This window comes from Taeniopygia guttata, chromosome 4 (assembly GCF_048771995.1).
Source record: "Taeniopygia guttata chromosome 4, bTaeGut7.mat, whole genome shotgun sequence".
Classification (NCBI taxonomy): Eukaryota; Metazoa; Chordata; class Aves; order Passeriformes; family Estrildidae; genus Taeniopygia; species Taeniopygia guttata.
This window is the reverse complement of record NC_133028.1, coordinates 48,470,781-48,489,543: the sequence shown is the minus strand read 5'-3', so window position 1 is coordinate 48,489,543 and position 18,763 is coordinate 48,470,781. Positions and strand designations below refer to the sequence as shown.

The window sequence follows — 18,763 nt, the reverse complement described above, 5'->3', positions numbered from 1 at the left end:
CAACCAATCTCCAAAACCACCTTGAACAAACACAGCTTGCATATTTATGTTGTTTCCATCCCGACATTTTGACTTCTTAAAGCAAGTTCGTCTACCTTATTTGTAAGTGCACATGAGGTAACGAGATGTTCTCACCGACCTTCTCTTTTTTTCAACCCTCAGTTTGCAAGCTGCATTGAGTCCATGTGAAAGGCGAGTCAAATACCACATGTTGCTACTTTGCTCCTGGTATCATCACACAAAACTAAGCTGACTACAAATCCAAGAGAAAACAAAAGCATTTCTTGATCAGATTAAATTTTCCAGAAGGACTCGGAATCAGGGAAGTCTATTCCTCCCTCCTGCACAAGAGAAAATTTTGACCTAGAATCTGAAAAGTCAAAAAGCCTCTTTATATTATCACTGGTATGAAAGGAAAACAAAAAGAATTACCCAGTTCCATTAGAAACAGACCAGGGAATTAGGTCACAAGAGCATTAAGAAGCATTTTCCTTTAATAATTCCTGCAAGTCTGCTGAAAAACCTCATGACATTGGAACAGTTTCAGAGTTGCCACTGTTAACGCCTCCATGAAAAGCACTGCTAATACCGCAAGAGGCAGCAAGCTCTGCTGATTTTTACTTTTCTGGTCCACCAGATTTTTGGCCTACCACTAAAAAAGCCCTTTGTGCCTTTAGTGCAATTTAAAGGCAAGTGGTACTTATTTTCTTGCACAAGTGCTTTGACAACAACAGCAGCAGCAGTCATTTTTGAGCAGCAACCCTATACTATAATCATCTACAACCACTTCTAAACGAGCTTAGAAACATTAAGTGATGATGGTCAATGTGCAATAAGTATAATGAATTTTCTCTCAGATTCTTAATTATATTTTCAGAATATGCAGTACATGTTCCCTATGTTACTGCAGTGGGGAAATTTTCTCTTTTCAAAGTAAGCCTTCTGCACCTACTACAAAAGAAGGACTTTGGCTTTCATATTAAACTCTGAAACCATTGAAATCATGTCCTGCCAGCCTCAATTTTTAATATTTGAATTTATGTCTGTGAACAGTTTTGGAGCCATTTTGGGAAACTTTGGATTTGTGCCCCAGCTTTTTCCTGCTTGGCTGCCAGGGTCACTTGATTGAAACATTAGATTCTGTAAAACTCCATAAACAAACTACACAAGCTCAGAATGCTCCAGCCATGATTAAAGGTAAACGTTAAGCCCATAATAAGCCAAGTGAAATCAACATTCACAATATTTTTCTCATTTGTAAAATCTAGATTTACAATTATTTTAAAATAAGAGGCCAGATTTTAACTAGATGTGTTTCATTATCTTTGAAATCAAGTAATTTATATTAATGCTTCAGCTGATATTGAAAAGCTTAACCGGTAATTTTATAAACATGGCAGTTTATGTTGTTACAGAAACACACGGACAAATTGTACATTTTTCCTGTGTGTTGATTACTGATGAATCATGTTAAGTAGTATTTAATCCTTAATTCCTCCCTCACACATATATGTATATAATGTATATGAAGGTATATATTAAATTACATAGAGTTTCATTTATGAATTAGATAAATGGAGATATGTTAAAGGTAACCATATTTATAGGCAGTCAGACCATGTAATTCATGTTGGTTTTAAGCAGTATGTTAGCAAAACAAATGCTTTTTGAATTCAGGTTATTCATTGCCCTAGATTTCTGGATCAGGCTATGTTTCTTCCCAGAGTATGAAACTTGACAATAATAGGTTTCTATTTCATGAATCAAAGCTACCATGTGCTATCACAATAAAAACATCAGCACACACTCTTGTAGAAACAGTCCTGTTCAGAGACATTTTGCCTTGTGCTTTAGTGTGAGCTGTATTGGTACTTGAGAATAAGGCATAGAGCACTAAAGTGTAGCACCTAGCAACAGATTTTACAGAATTTGTCCAATATTAGTACATCATTTTGGAGACAAATATATTGGCTCTATCTAGAGTGGTAAAATTCATTCCTTTTGCTTTTGTGCTACAAGTCAAGTATATTAATGAAGATTCACCCATGTATGTAAGAATACTCCTCTCATATATACCCCCATCCATACCTGCTAGAATATTGCCCTTGCATAATTGTTCCTGCACTTGAAAATCTTATTGTATTTAATTTCCAAATACCTCCTAAGAGGAGAATAAAGATAATAGTTCCTTTCACACAGATCTTGCTTAAAACACAACTCAGATTTTGTAACTTGAATAATATTTTTGGCCTCCTGAAATCTTAAACATTAAACTGCTGTTCTTTCATGTTTTTGGAGTTAGCATAAATTGAAGTCACATGAAGTATGTTTTACTCCAGTGTTTCTCTATTTAAGGAAAAGTTAATCAGTAAGATCAATCTAGAGATAGCAAATTTGTTGGGAAAGACATCACATGCATGATCTCAATCTTTGCAAGAAACACCATCCTCATTTTTTGCCCATCATAATATGAATTTCCATTTGCAAGTAGAGTCAATCACAAGCTCCATCCTCCATCGATGATTAATTCATTACCAGTCACATAGGCAGACTGAAATTACATAAAATAAACAATGATTTCAAGTAATTTTTCACAGGTCTTAATTACAAGGAAACACTTTTTCTTTAAATTAAAAAAAAGTGCTTTCTTTTTGTAAAACAAAAATAAGTGTATAAAAATACCTGAGTAAGTAATATACTATCTAAATAGAAACATAGAAATTGAAGCCTTTTACTTAATTCAAGGAAGTGTGACAAAAGTATTACTAGAGGCATTAAGATGAGACTGCATCCTGAGAGTACAAATTTATAAAAGCTACACTTCAGATATCTTACCTGCAGGAGTAAATACCTCGCACTGTGATGTTAATTAGATCTGTTCAGCTGAGCAGAATCTGACCAGGTCAGCCAATAATTATAATGGGACATAACTAAACACTTAGATTATATGGATATGGGGTAAGCATCTGAGCTGTTGACATTCTTCCCTACGTCACTGCTGAAACATGCCAAATATATTGAAAAAATTGAATTCTATTTACACACCATTGAAAACCCTGTGAACAGACTGGAAAAAATTATTAGCATTATCAAAATACTAAAACCAAGATTTTTGTTTTAGTATCTCCATAATGCTAATAGACTACTGATAGATTACTGATAATCTGATAGTTACTTATAGATAGCAACATTAATACTGAACTAAATCCATTGAAGTATTTTGACATGGACATTAGGACTGCTGGACATATCCAGACAAATCCAGTCCAGTTTTTAGTCTCAGTAAATGTATAGCAGCTGAAATAATGTCGGTGTGTGCTCACTAGTGTTGGTGCTGTTTGCAGTGCTCATCAGGAGTCTGGTGTGTAACAACCACAGCAGGTCTTTTGTTTTTCTTATGCTGGGATGGCAGATTTACCCTGAGTATTAGCTAAAATCTTCAGTAGGTCTACTAATTCTACTGCCTTAAAACACGATCTAGCCATGGTGTGAGCTTGGTAAAGCTGACAAGCTCATTTTGTTCACCATTCAGGATGACCTGGGGTCAGTCAATTTACTCAGGTGACATGAAACCACCAGGCTATGGCACCAAATACATAATGCCTTGCAATCACTGTCAACATTCAGAACACCTTTTGTATTGCTGGATGAACTCAGTAGAAGAACATAGTTTGTTTTTTATTTTTGTAATAATCCAGCTCAAAGAGAATGTAAATTGTCCTGAAACAAATACCCTCTCTACTGTGATGCAGCAAAGTAGCATGGGTTTCTGGGACAGGACATTTTATTGTTCATACTTACTTCGTCAGAAGCCAAGTACACAAAGAGATGGGCTACTTCTTCTGCAGTAGCCATCCTGCCAGTTTTCTGTCTGGCTAGAAAGTCTTTCAGTGCCTGGATATACAAGAGCATTTGGTATACCAAAAATAAAAACCCAATTATTTTTACCTATTGACATCTACAAAGCAATATTGGAAACAGGCCTCTAGTCATAACTTCCTTTAGTGCACTAAGTAGGGAATTAAAGCTGGAAAAACAAAATCAACAGGAATGTGAATTTCAGGTTGAAAAAAATTAGGTGACTTTTAGAAAGCAGCTATATCTCTGGTTCCAGAATAAAGCCAACAAAATCTTTCTTATTTTGGTGGTAGCTATTCCCATGTCCTTCAAATGAGAACTTGCCATTATATGGTAAGGATGGTTAAGCATCCCAAATAATGTTGAAAAATGCATTGGCCAGAATGCCCTGTCTATACTGTTTTTGCACTTCCTTGTGGCTGAAACACGCCACAATAGAAAATGTCCTTTGCTTTTGCACTGGATACTGTAACCAACGCTTGGAGTTGCTGCCATGGATGAGAGCCCCTCTACATTCACTAAGCAATATTATCCTTCTGAGGCTTCAGTTCTGCTCTGGCCATAAGGCTTCTGTCTCGAGTTCAAGCTGACTACACTTTCAAAGGAGACATCAATACTAAGTGACCCACAGTACTCTGAAACTATTCTTGAATATGGGCAGAAGTGCAGCTATATATTCTTTTTTTAAAGAGAGTTAAACATACATACATATGACCAAGGTAATAAATTGCTTTCTCACCTGTTCTGGATTAGGCCGGGCTTGGATTCATTCCTGTAAAGATGGTGTGTCAACAGTTCCTAAGAAAAATGTTAAACTCAGTGTTAAAAATTAATTGCATCAGCAATCACAACAAAAGTTTACTTGGTCTATTTGTATGTCTTAACACCTATGTGTAACTTAGTAATATTGCTCAGGAGAAAGACTGTAAAGCCACCAACAGAGCACAGAATTTTAAATTTCTGTAGAAGGCAAGAGTCAGACTATTAGCTAGCTCCTACCTACTTCTAACTTCCGAGGCTGCATCTTTAAAAAAACCATTCAAATACTGCATGATGTATGTATAAAGTGCAGATACTAGGTTAATCAGACTAAACATCCAGTTAACCACAGAATAACAGCTTTTCTATATTAAGCCTTTCAAGCATGCCCTGTTCTTGTAGACTGCTGGTAACTTCAGCTACCACTTGCAAGTCTATTCTTTGCAAAAAAAGCCAGACTCGACATGGCCTTCCAGCATCTGCTCCTAAATCACAGGATAACGTAAGAACACTTACCAGGACATATGCAGTTGCATCGGATGCCTTGTTCAATGAAATCAGCAGCCACAGCCTTTGTTAGCCCAATAACTGCTGCCTTTGAAGTACTGTAGACACACCTGTTCACAACTCCTAGCAGAAGGTCCGTGTTAAGGCAGCACAGAAACAGAGTTAAAAAGGAAAAAAGAAGAAAGAGCCAAGACTGTTCAATATGCACCTGCTTCTGGACTCCAGCATTTCCTGCAGCAGCTGTAGCCTCTCCATAAGGGTAGGCTAACTGACATGCAAAATGCCAGAGTTCTACTCAGGTATACACCAGAGGAAAGTACACAATCTTTCAATAGTTTAACTCTGGGGAGTAGTCTAGAAAATGTAACAAGCAGCAAAAATTTAGGAACAGCAGAAATCCATCTGTTAGTCATGATCAGGCTTCTTTTGAAAGCCTAGTTACAGCACTTACATAATTGTAATTTCTTCATTATAGCTCTGAAGAATATATGTACCAAGATAGGACTGGAAGTAATATCTTTTTAGTTAATAAATACTGGTAGAAAGAATGCTACAAAACATTGAAAAAGCTCAGAGGTAAGAATCTTGGAGTTTCTACAATTTTCCATCTTTGCCCTTGCATTTATGTTTGAGTTGAATGTGTTCACTTGTTTTTTCCTAACTGATCCCTCCACAGGATTTAGAAATAGCTTTGAATTTAGAATGTCCTCTAAGTTCAAAGTTTATACGATATTTATATTGTATATCCATCACCTTAAAGATTTATATGAGCTCTAGCAAGCTACTGACCTTTGATGCTAGATGCCACAGAAGACATATTTATAATATTTCCAGATTTCTGTTTAAGCATCTGCAAAAGAGTACTTATGTCACTCAAATGCAAATTATTTTGCCATCTGCAGGTTCTGCAAAACAGCCCACAGCAACTCACAGAACAGCCCCATATGCACTTGACACACAGGGTAAGAAAGCTCAGTTGGCATGGGTAGGTGCCATTGAAGCAGTAAAGCAGAGTCTGAAATTCTCACTCGGTTCCCCTTGAGCCATGTCAGGATTGCAAACTATGCCAGGATAGGATTTTTTTCCTTGGTTGCCACCTCTCAGTCATTGCCCTCTTGTCATGACAGTAAATTACAGCACACAGACATCTGCCCACACCATCTACCAATACAGCAACTCACTGATCTCACTCAAACTCTTCCTGTATTGGAGAAGACTAAAGTGCAAAACTCTAGCATCTATGAATTGTAGCTAATTTTCTTTAAGGTACAACCTTTTTAGGCATCCTAAAATCTGATATGCCTGAAGTTCTTAAAAAACCCCAAACTTTGAAAATTAAGTCCAGCTAAGAAAAAACCCACCCCCAAACAAACTAAAAACCAAACTAACCAAGCAAAAAGAACTGGAACAATACTGGCAAGAGTAGCTGTTATTCAGCCATGGTCACAGTTTTCAAATCTGGCTTTGCATTTGTGGGAATGCAAACACTTTATTCAGTCCACAAGCTTTTGTAGACCTAAGCCAAGTAATTGTGTAAAACCAAGAAGCATCTTCAAGCTGCTACATTCATTGAGCTGCTGTGCTCTAATCAGCATGTTAGTATCAGCATCCCTGAATTTTTTCACAAGGTAGTCTCCAGAGCTGTATAAAATTAATATGAATATAGATGATTTATTAATAATTTTAGCAGTGGTATTGTGCAGCTGTGTGCTGTAGTATAATACATTAGTACTGTATTGCAATGGCTCCCTCACTGCTCTGCATTAAGTCTAAAGTATTTTAGCTAGTTTACATAGGCTAACTCCCCAAATAAATCTTCTCTACCATATCCTTTAGATAAATAGTCTATTTGAAGTATTATGCAATGCAGAGAATGTTATACAGCAGGATCACTGTGATCTAAGGGCTCCACTATCCAAAGTGGCATGCTTGTATTTTGTATATTGTCCCAGCAGCAACAATTCTGATCTGTCATGCTTTAAACAATGCAGCAGAGACTAAAAGTCACGGGCAGCCCAGCCTTGCCTTTGGAAGGAATGTCTTTATCATTAGGTACATGCTGCGAACATTGACGTTCATCGTGAAGTCCCAGTCTTGCTCCTCGCACTCCAAAATGGTTCCATGATGAACAAACCTAGAATGAGTGCATGAAGTGGGTTACTGTCTGTGGTTTACATTTCTATGGCCCTTTTCTCCACCACTGCTTTGCAGTAACTAACTTTTCCAACCTTGAAAAGAAGAGGATAAGAGCTCCTTTGAAGAATGCAAGGAGCAGTGTATTTCTTCTGATAAGTATCAAGGACTCAAAGCAGACTCAATATGTGCAACAAAGTGACGGCAATAGAAAAACCACACACACGCACAAAAAAAAAAAAAAAAAAAAAGCACAGCACTAGCAAACTGTACAAAGGGCCAAAGCCATCAGTACAGGGTACCCATGGAGTGAGCAAAGCATGAGTTCCAGAGCTGTTCTATCTTGACCTGGGATATGTGGCCGTGCAAAAAAAAAAGTTCAGTTTTGATGAAAACACATGGAGGTTTGTATTAAGAATATAAAATCCATTAAAACAACAAATAAAATGCATTGAACTAATAGAAAGTAGTTCTGGAGGACAGGGAAAACCGGAAAAATAGTAATAGCAAAGAGAATCTGGTTACCCTGCAATGTTACAGAGGACGTCAATCTTTTCAATCTCCTTGGCCAGATTTTCGATCTGCTCCTTTTTGGTGACATCCAGAACCCGTACTTGAATGCCTAGAAAAAACACAGCATTTGTTTCAATGTATTTGACTGAGGATTAGCTGAGTATTTTTCTGATGTGCTGAGGATAGCACAGTTCAATTCACTTAGTGATTAAGTTAGTTAATTTGGGACAGCATATCATGCTATTTAAAATTTCAGGAGGGAGTTAAAATTATCAACTCTTAATTGTTATACAGCATGACACAAGCAGATAAGCTAGCTTAATTTACCGTAAAAACACTCCAACTAAATTTGAATTCTACTATACTCTTGCACAGAACAATTATAGAATCTATATAATCATAATGAACTTTCTTACTCATTATCATAGAATAACACCTGGAACTAGTTACATGTGTCTTACAGTGCCACTACATGCCACACTCTCATGTGTAGCTGATGATATTATGAATGAGCTTAATGTAATTGAATTAATAAGGAAAAACAATTCTGCATAAACTATTAAAAGCAGGAGGGCAATCACTCTGGAACAGGGTCCTGCAGAGGAAATGCCATCCTTGGAGATGTTCAGAACCTAATTAAAGACAGCCCTGAGCGATCTGCTCTAAGCTGTGCCACTTTGAGCACTAGATGGAATATATGGCATCCCAAAGTCTTCTAACCCAGCAGATAATGATACCATGAAACACTGTAAAGCTGTCTGTAAAGCGTCCAAGTGTTGTCAAAGGAGAATTTGATTTGAAATAGATGAAACCCTGGGATTTTTCAAAACCAAAGCAACAAGCCCATGAAAAGGCTTTCTGTGCCTTAGTTAAATGATAGAGACACTTTTTAAGAGATTTGTGTATTTGATCAGACTACAGGCTGGTGACTAACATCACATTGGAATTACCACTCCTGGATAAAATTCAAAGACCTCAAAGTGCCAAGTCTTGATGAATTATAGATTGATTAATCATATGTCTAAAAGATGGAAATAGCTCTTAGTATATGGAAAATTACTTATTTCCTTGTGAGCATACTAGCAGAGGAAAAATAATGTAATATTTTCCCAAATACTCTCAGCAGGAACCTGAAAAGCCATCAAGTTCCCAAACAATTACAAAGGGATTTCTTGTGAACTCCAGTTGGCAGAGCCTGATATTCATGCTAAAAGCTGTGCCAGCTGTGATTTTGTGTATTTTGCTGTAAGCCTTTAGTAGGAATTTTTTAAACCTACTTTCTTCTCTCAAATCAAGTTTGAAGCATTTTCAGCTGTAAACTCTATCCAAGTCTTATTTTTATTTCAATATTGAAAAAATACTTTTTAATGTAATGTCCCACTTGTGATTAGAAATGCATTTGTGCAAAACCTGCTTCTTGAAGCATGTTCCCGTGGTGTCAGTACAAAAACAACCTTCAGGCCTGAACATTTGTACAAACAGAATAGGCGTACGTAGTGTTGCTAGAATTAAATTTCTGAAGACATATGGATTCTACAGAACAGTAAGGAATGCATTAAAAGAACAAGCCAAGTATGGACCATAGAACACTAGGTCTACCATTTTGTATAGTGGGATATTCTCTTGATCAGAGAAAAAAGCATTTCATACCTTCCAGAAGTGATGCCCTGGATAATTAGCCTAGTGAAGCCAAAAGGCAACTGAAATGGATGCTATTCTAGCAAACAAATATCAACTTCTTCTGTGACACAAGAAAATCAGTTATTCCACATGTCTGGAATAATACTCTGATTTGCTGATTTACAAGCTAAATCTCTGTTATTTCACACCACAGCATAGAGCGATGCAAACATCAAAAGAACTGGTTTGGGTATTTTCGTTTTTTCTGTCTTTTTCAAGCTTTCCTATCCTCAAAATATATCTCAGACAGCCTACACAGAACTTGTAAGAGCTGAACTAATGCCTGCTATAGGGCTATTTACCTGGACATTTCCCCAGTTCTTGCAGTTTTGACTCATTGATGTCTGTAGCAATGACTTTGGCTCCTTCTTTAGCAAAAGCCTGGAGAACACAGAAGCAGTTTATATTTAGATATTCCAGGTGGTACCAGAAATAAAATATGTTTTCTTTTCAGGTGCTTTTTGGCTTGAAATTGAAGCCAAGCCAAGCTGAATGCAGCTGATCTGTTTTCATTCTGGGCAGATCAGGGAGTTGTACACAATTATGTAACTTTGTGTGATGAGACAGATTCAAGGTGTTTTCCCAAAAGGAAGGAATCCATAAGTATAAGAACAGCAACCAGACTAAGATAATGGATATTATTATTGCCTTTATTAGCTGCACTAGGTAAGCAATGGGACTAGAAACGTCTGTACTGTTAGATTTAAATCTGTTTTTAAAGTTATGAAATTTGACAGGTAAAGGCAGAAGTCATAGACCAGGGTTTTTTTTACAAAATCCTTTGTATCCAAGTAATTGGAATAGAACAATATAAAAAGCAGCATAACTTGCAATATTTAATCAGAGACATTGCTTCATCCTTGATGGTCTCCTCAAAAGCCTCTTTCTTTTTATTGTGATTACTGATAAATCAACAGCTAACAAAGTAAAGTCTGTCAGAAGTATTCTGACATTTTGGACTGTAGCCCTAATCTTCAAAATAAGCATCCCAAGTGCAGCTTAAGAGGATAGTGACATTAAACATACTAGCCTTCCATGGCTTGTTGGATATTTACAAAGTGAAACCATCTGGAAGATTACCTGCTCCTTGGACTAAGCTATTCACATAAGAGCCAAGATCAGCAGGCTTCTGTGTTCTCAACCACATGCATGAGAAACTAACCAGTCTGGCAAAAATGCTACAGGAGCTTTTCTTGAGCTGTTAATTACATTACAGAAATAATGAGAACTACTGCATTTTTTATTTGCTATGGAAAAGGGAAGTAGCAGGAGAAGAACTGGTCAAAAGAAGTTACAAGCTAACTGGAAAGTTAATATGTACCTTGAATTCTGTTTAACAGTAATCAAACAAAATTTGTAAAGGGTTTCCTACAGTTGCGCATTATGAACAATATGCTAGTATCATGTGAACTTGGTCAATTATAAATATAGGTAAAATACCTTGGCTTTATTGTAGGGGATCCTCACAGTATCCAGCCTTAGACCAGGCAATATTCCCTGTATCATCTCTATTTTCTCCCAGTACAAAGCAGCAGAGATATTGAATAAAAGGTACATACAGCACCAACCATATATTGTTAGAAGATGATGCCTTCAAATCTTGTTCTTATCCTTGTCTAACATCTTCACTCAGAGTTGAAGATTTTCATAAATTGGAACATCACAAAGCCTGCATGTTATAGCACAGTGGCTACATTATTCCCTGACTTTTTCACTGGGTAGTTCTGGGCCCATCTATGGTTTATTAATTCAAGAAGTGGTTTGGTGCAGGTACCACTGGACAAGCTAGAATGAGAGACCTTGCACAGGACCAGCAGAACAAACATTTTCCAACTTACAATAGCAGCTGCTCGGCCAATGCCCTGTGCTGCTGCAGACAACAGGATGATCTTCCCATCCAGCCGCCCCATGGTGCTGACCTGTGCAGGCACGGGATGGCACAGAAATTTAACAAAGATAAGCAAACATCACCCCTGGGGATCAAATGCAAAAACATCCCAAAACTAGACATGATCCAGGGTGTACTGTTTGGGTGTCATGTGACCCTCAGTTAACCAGGGTTCTGAGAGACAGGGCTGTCCCATCTTTTTTTTTTAGTTATACACAAAGGATCTCAAGAAGTCAAAAAGCATTTGAGCTCAGAAGTTAAGCTTCATTATAACAGAAACTGGATTTATTTTTTCTTAAATGCGCAAAAAAAAAAAAAAAAAAAAAGCCAGGATGAAACAGCAGTACAGTAATTCGTAATCAAGTGTTTCCACTGTCCATGGTATTCTCAGAAAGCAGGTCTGTCTTCTGCTTCTCTACAAACTTTTCAATGTCCTAGATTGCAATACATTCCACACAATGCCTTGGCTTTGGTATCTGCCCTCAGTTGCCCTAGGAATCTTCCAGCACAGCAGGCTCCCAGCCCCAGTGAAGCAAGGAAAGTGTGGGGGAATAAAGCTCCCAGTCTTGCCTCTTGTTCCCTGTTCCCAGAGAACACTGAGTGTGCTTGGGGCAGCAGGGAACCTTTAGGAGCTGCTACTTTAGTCTGGCTGGAGCAGCCAAAAGGCAAAATACACCCCTGTTCAAGTGCTGTGTTAGGTTTAACAAAATACAGACAAACAAGTGAAAACAAATGCCAAAGATCTTCCTAAAAAGTGATGTCCCTGTGTTCCAATCACAGTGTAGTATCTGGAGTTTCTTAATTGTGTTCCTTATAAGCAAAACTGCATTTTCATAGTCTTCTGAGCAACTTTGTCTACATAGATATAGGTGTAGAAAGAACAAAATCTTTAAATAGACACATAAATCCAACACACCAAGTACTTCACTGGGAAATTAAAATAAAGGTGCCAGAATCCTCCCTATGTTAGCAGCCAATGCTGTCCTCTAGAGATGCTCAAATACATGCTGTGACTCAGATTACTGAGTCAAATTTAGTGTCCCAGTTTCTGAATAAATTTTTTTTTTATTTTGATCAGAAATTCGGTTTTGTTAGATGTTTTTCCTGACAAAAGTTGAAGCAAAACTGTTTTCCTGAAGGTTATACATTCGACAAATTAGACTTCTGAAGCAACGTAATGGAAATTTTTTTTTCTTTCCAAAAGCCACCTGGATCAGTTTGAGTACTTCCCCAAATCGCCTTAACATGTGGGAAGCAAAATGCATTATGAATACATTTTTCAATCCAACAATCAGGTTTTATGAACATTTGGCATACTGATTCCATGAAGCATTTACAAATAAATATTAATATAATTACTCACCAAGAGATCTCAAAGAGCTTTGTTATATTTACCGACCCTTGTACAAAAGGAAGTTCTATGGGCTTTTTTTTTTTACTGTGCTTGTTGGGATTTGCTAAATTTCTCTAGACTAACGTAATTTCCTGTTGAAATATTGAGATGCTGCCATCTAGTGAAACTCAGGATTTAAAAAAAGTGTGATTTTTCTCCTGCACAGGAAAGGACAGAAAAGTATCACCAGTTTAGCTGACTCTTACAATGGGAATTCAAGAGATCAGTAGGATTCCCACCAAAAGGCCACAAACATGTTTTCCCAAGCAATTTCTTTTTGCAATATAAACTATCAAATTCCAAAAACTTGTGATTATTTTTTGTTGTTGTTAAAACTGGTGATTTACCAACGTATCTTTTGTTTCTAGTGGTTTAACATGCATATATTAAAGCAGAATTAATATCATTAGACTGAAAAATTCTAGAACAAACCTTTTTAGCTAGAAGTTCACACCAGACTTAAAGCTACCTGATAGTATTATTAAGGGATTTGGTGTCCTGCCTAAACATCAGTTAGTTCTCAAAAAAGCTACTTCTGTGGATAAACTGGGGCACACATACACAAAGTCCAGTTTATCCTGTCTTTCTGCTAAACTGTGATAGCTTTTAAGGCCTTCTAAAACAGCTTCCCAGTAAACAAAACCTGTAATGACTTAATTTGCTAAAATCATTTATCCTTCTGCCCCTAAGCTTTTGCCACCCAAATTCAGCCACAGACCTGTTGCAGTAAGTCTCTGCTATTTTTAGTTCAATCACCAGACAAATCACCAAACTTAGTTGTTCCAAGCAAGCAATAACTAACAAAAAAAAAAAAAACCAATGGAAATTGTATCTAGAAGAGGCAGATCTATATATTCACGCCTTCTTTCCCAATTCTGTAAGAAAATAAGTCAGTCTATTTATTAGAGCACCAAAATGCTGGTAGCCAAAGGAAATCTCATTCGTCATAGTGGGAATAAAAGAAAATAACAAACCAAACAAAAAAACCAAATCAAAACAAACACAGAAAACTTCTAACTAACCTCAAAAAAAACCCAACTAAACAAACAAACAAAAAAACCACCACAGACACCCCAGCACTTTGCATTTATTCCTGTCAGAAAATAAATACCTGTGGCTGTGGTCAGAAAGAAGACATTGCAGCGACCAACTCTGTAATGGTATTTATACCTTGTATAGTTTTGGCTCATCATGCCTTTAAAAGCTTCCCAAAACACATTCCAGGCAAGAGATTGAGATAAATCCTTGCACCTTCTTAGTAGGCACAGTAGCTGGCAGTTTTCAACCATTCAAAGTAAATAGAAAGTTGGTTCTTTGCTAAAGAAGTACATCCATGAGCTATCTAATCCTTGTGTGACTCCCTGAGTTCCAGTAACTTCTGAATGCTCAGGAACATGTCAGTATAGCCATTTGCTTGTCAGTTTGGGTGACCCAAACAGGACCTCACATCACAGAGATTTATTCATATAAAATAAGGATGATGCTTTTGATACAGGTATCTTCCTCAGGTATGACTTTCTCATCTCATCATGATTTCATCCTTAATGGAGTTGATTGCAGGTTCTGAGTGCCCAACTCCTGTTTAGTCAGCAGTGGAGGGCACAGAGGAGAGGAAAGTAAGGAGGATCTATGTTTTAGACTTAACCATTTTCTGATAAACTTAAAGAATTAAATAAAACTCTGACAACAGTAAACTTCTGCACAAGTAATGGCTGCAGGAGGTTATATAAAGGATGGAGACAAGAAGAGTAATAATGATGGAAATTATGAAATCCATATAAAAGATAGCAATTTGGTAGCATTTAGGCACTGAATGTTGCAGTCAGCATCCTTGGATCGTAGCACAAGTGAACAGCAAAAACATTTTTACATATTTAACATATAACATTTTATTGTCAATAAAACACATAAAACATACAAAATGTAGGTCTCACAATACAGATAAGTAGGTTAATAAGAGTCCATCTTGCCTCAATGATCTGGTTTGTTTTCCCTTCACTAGAAGGGAGAAGCAGAAGAGGGTGAAGTCCATTGCTTAGTATTTAAAAAAAATCCAATACACAACTTCAGACAGATATATTGAAAAATGATGCAAAATTCAATGTTACTTACGGTACCATAATTGGCTGAGCTGCAGAAACTTTTGAGGAGTTTAAGAGGAACCTTTGATTGTGTGCTCTACAAACAGAAGATCAGTAGCTTTGGTTATAGTGTCCAAAGAAGTCAAAATTATGGTGAAAATGCAGTTTCTGTTGGCCTAAAGAAAGTATGGTATAAAAACCACATGCTAAGAAACAAAAAGAATTTTTCTTGCCAAGTCAACAGCACTCTGAAGATATAAATATCAACACCCCAGAAAAGGGCTGTTTTAGGAATGACAGAATGAAAAGTTTGAGACTGAGAAGTTTCAAGTGGATTAGTTTGTGATCCATTCCTTTTTTCCATTTTTTTCTTCAAATACATTAGCTTCTCCTGGCCATCAAAAAAATCCACACCCAAACATCTAAGCAGAACATCAGCAGATTAGCAGGTTGTGCATCTTTACTGGGTGCTACAATCAGGGGCTTTATCTCTCTCTGAAGTCCCGAACAAGTGCTTAAGATGTTCTTCTGTGGACTCTATGCCTGCAGGTTGTGTATCTGTACAGAAGACAAGAACATTAAATCTTTTCTCAGTTAGACAAGCAGCAGGAATACAGTGATTTAATCTTGATTAGTGTTTTGTACATCAGCTATGAAAGCTTCCCTCTGAGGAGCTTTTGTGTTGTGAGGAAAGCTGTGCTATTACCAAGTTGGCCATCACAAAGCCAACAATGAGTCATGTTCTTCCTGGACGTCTGTTACTAATACCTCAAAAACTGGCTACTCTTCAACATGTCTGCTGGGGCCTTCTGAAAATGAGGGCAGAAAGTCACTAAAAGTCAGCAGGCCAGATATAAGAAATATGAAGTGAGGCTGAGGAACAGAAGTTCTCATCAAAACAGGTTATTATTGCAGCTGGAGCCAGGCAGAGTAGCACATGCAACATCAAAGACTAAAGTCTACCATCTTGAAAAACTTCAGAAAAAAGTTAACCAGCAGTTAACTTTATATAGTTTTACCAGAAATCAGTGCTAAACCAATGTAAAGTTTAAAAACGAAACATTTTAGAGCACCAGCTATCTAATACCAATATTTTGCTGACTCACATTTAAGTCACTCATCAACACTTCCACTGCAGAAAAGGAAAAAAAAAAAGTTTGTATATTCTTCAGCAGGTAAAGGATTCATTTTGGTATTTCAATTCTGTAGAGCATACAGAAGCTTCACAGCTCAGATTGTCAGCTTTTCAACAGTCATATGACAGACCATTCAGGAAAACTTACCATGCAAGTCTAAGATCTCAGGCCATCCCTTACATTTTGCATTTTCCAATCTTATAGGACACTCCCACTCTTACGCACCTGTCAGCATACCCAAGTTGGAATTATCAAAGAAATTCGTTGGACAAGTCAGAGGCAAAGGCTTTGGAAGGTCCTGAGTCACTGTTTCCTGAGAAACAGTTTCCTTGCAGGGTGAAGGTATTTGCTCTTTAAAGAAATACGACACCACCTTCTTTGGAGACTTTGGTATTGTCTCTTGAGTAGTTTCTCTTGAGGATCGTTCTCTCCATTTTAGTGCTCTTTCTTTCCATTTCCTGAGTTCCTCTTTCAGCTGAAGTTCATCACTGTAACGAAAAGAACCCCAGCATTCAATTAAGAAGCTTTTAAAGCAGTTTCTTTAAGAAAAAAGGTCCTGAACGACAGTTCCTGTATTTTCAGATGACATATGATAGATATGGCAGTACAATAGCTGTGTATCTTGGTTTCAGAGGATTTTTTTGAAGCTGAAATTTCTTCCAACATACAATTCAAGTCTATCTTCCAGCATTTAAAAGATTCTTAAGAAAGCAAGCAGTTTAAAGTTCAAAAGGCCTTTATGGCTTTATGAGCCATAAAACACTATCTTTACATAAAAATTTACGACATGAAATGTAAAATTAAGGCTTACTTGCTTCCATAGATCTCCCAGAAACAAACACTAATGATGTACATAAATACAACAAATTATTTGACATGCTGCTAGTCAGCTGTCCACTTACCTCAGTAGAAGGTCATTTTGTTTCTTCAGCTGCAAGTTCTCTTTCTGTAGCTTAGCTTGTTCAGATTTTAGAACAAGTATTTGTGTGCTCTGCACAATACCACTGCCACCACCACAAGTAAGGGGTGCTGGGGATTGCTGAGGATCTGCTTCTTTCAGCACTAGAAAACAGATTTATACATATGTGTGTGCATTATTTGGAGAGTGCTTAAAACCAAACCAATACCAAACCAATTTTTTAGCCTAATCCTTCTTGTGGTCTTATATGTAAAACCTCACTGGGTTACAAGTGCCATTACAACAGTTAGTCTTTTTTATACACAAAATATACCTCCCAGTATTCACATTGCCAGGGAGATGTTAAAAAACATGACAGATTCTTCACTGGGCCATTTAGAGGCAAACTAGTTATTGTTCCAGGTGTGTCATAGCTTTGATTAGAACTAGATATTCATATGTCAAGGAGAAAGTGGCAACATGAGTAACCACCACTGCCGCTTATCCCTCCACAAGGGCAAACGTGGCTGGAGAAGAACACAACTGCTGTGATTCTAATGCAGTTCATATGCAGCTGATGTAACCTACTTTCCACTTCATCTTCCAATACACTCAATTCTCCTCATACCCTTTGAGTGCAAGGCCTGCATCTCAATCTGGTCTTCAAACATTTAACCTCAAAACTCAGTGTTTAACATGAAAGAGTCCCTTCTATTTATCTTGAATTTACCAGTAACATCTTGCTCTTGGTGTGCTCTTCTCAGTTCTTCTTTTAGCTTTGTTAACTGTTGTTCTCGGTGTTCTGCAAGGGCTTTATAATTAGCAAGTCTATGTGAAGCAGGAAGGGAGGGAAAAAAAAAATCAGAATACCTCAGTTTAATTGTTGTTACAGTTTCAGCTGAATTCCAATGAGCTATCAAATACAAGACACTCATGTTATACAAGAAAAACTACATAAACCTGGTTATCAGTTAGATTTTATTTAAAGTGCACCCAAAAGTTGGACTAATTCTTTTTGGTGTATTCCTTCTCTCTAGTGAAGTAGAGAGTGCTTTCAGTTAGTGCTTTCCTCTTGCCTTCTTTTCAGAACAGTTATTTCATTTATGGCTAAACACAGTTGATTGAGAAATTTTGGTGGGTGTACAGGGAAGAAGTTTTGTAAGCAGCCCAAGGTGCATATAGATTTTACTTTCTCTAACCACCGTAAAAACATACAACACCTCAAGCTGAATACTTACTACTTATTATGTGGGAAAAGAGCAAAGTAGAAACTAAGAATGAAGTAGTTGAGAGTTGTAAGAAGATAAAATTTGAACTTACTTCACTTCAAAGGAGTTGGATTGTTTCATTCTTTCCAGATCACATTTTACCAATTGTGTTTTTAGGTGGTCAATTTCTTCTTTGTACAGCTCAGCACCTTTATCTAATTTTGCCTGAAAATACAATATTTAGTAAAAATAAGGGCTTTTTACTTAGCAATGAACTTAAGGGTTGTTTACCTTGTATCTTTACTATGATATGCTAGATTTTGCAGAAGACCAGGAGCAGGAAGTTACTTTTCACAAAGGTGGCTCACATTACCAACCAGCACTATAGAAGCAGTTGGTATCCTACTCTGGTGTATTACATGCAACCACATTTTAGCAAGTTTTGCTGACTTCTCAGTAGATATAAATCTGGAAATTTTAAATTAGCGTGCAAATATATCACATTGAGTACATAGCTCATGCTTCAGTTTAAAAGTGTTAAAATGTTTGAAGTGTTTCAGAAACACATCACATACAAGTGGTAAGTTTCTAGTATCCTAATATGGATTCAAAATGTTGCCACTGAAGGTTGCACTGGTAGAATGTGAAACTGCTTGCTAAACAGGCAAGTGGAATTTACTCAAGGAATGCCATGCAGAACAAATACATC

At 37.1% G+C, this 18,763-nt stretch overlaps 2 protein-coding genes across 6 annotated transcripts in view; both read right to left on the bottom strand.

Moving 5' to 3' along the window:
- Positions 1 to 2,314: 2,314 nt before the first annotated feature.
- BDH2 (3-hydroxybutyrate dehydrogenase 2) lies at positions 2,315 to 12,825 on the bottom strand. The gene is made up of 10 exons (XM_002196203.7): positions 12,702 to 12,825; positions 11,289 to 11,369; positions 9,753 to 9,831; positions 7,783 to 7,879; positions 7,150 to 7,258; positions 5,914 to 5,974; positions 5,134 to 5,247; positions 4,598 to 4,656; positions 3,802 to 3,894; positions 2,315 to 2,551 (listed from the first exon to the last, which is right to left on the bottom strand). Exons 2-8 carry the CDS (start codon positions 11,358 to 11,360, stop codon positions 4,625 to 4,627), a joined length of 564 nt encoding a protein of 187 aa, XP_002196239.2. The 5' UTR covers positions 11,361 to 11,369; positions 12,702 to 12,825; the 3' UTR covers positions 2,315 to 2,551; positions 3,802 to 3,894; positions 4,598 to 4,624.
- A 1,769-nt stretch (positions 12,826 to 14,594) lies between these two features.
- CENPE (centromere protein E) overlaps positions 14,595 to 18,763 on the bottom strand; it is a 39,183-nt gene continuing 35,014 nt past the window's right edge. For 4 of the 5 annotated variants that reach the window (XM_030271644.4, XM_041715909.2, XM_072928549.1 and 1 more), the window contains 5 exons: positions 18,167 to 18,279; positions 17,577 to 17,674; positions 16,851 to 17,010; positions 16,174 to 16,436; positions 14,595 to 15,370 (listed from right to left, as the gene is read on the bottom strand). In XM_030271644.4, coding sequence (XP_030127504.4) covers positions 15,273 to 15,370; positions 16,174 to 16,436; positions 16,851 to 17,010; positions 17,577 to 17,674; positions 18,167 to 18,279 — 732 coding nt within the window. In that variant the 3' untranslated portion in view covers positions 14,595 to 15,272. The remainder of the gene's footprint in view (positions 15,371 to 16,173; positions 16,437 to 16,850; positions 17,011 to 17,576; positions 17,675 to 18,166; positions 18,280 to 18,763) is intronic. The other variant, XM_041715908.2, reaches the window with a different exon arrangement.

Bases quoted from the DNA above. Each gene is read 5' to 3' on its own strand.
- BDH2 (XM_002196203.7), bottom strand. From the start codon at position 11,360: ATGGGGCGGCTGGATGGGAAGATCATCCTGTTGTCTGCAGCAGCACAG. The intron at 7,880-9,752 runs GTAAATAGCCCT...TGTTTTTTCTAG, and splicing joins AGAACTGGGGAAATGTCCAG to GCATTCAAGTACGGGTTCTG. The intron at 7,259-7,782 runs GTAACCAGATTC...CACTCATTCTAG, and splicing joins GTCCTCTGTAACATTGCAGG to GTTTGTTCATCATGGAACCA.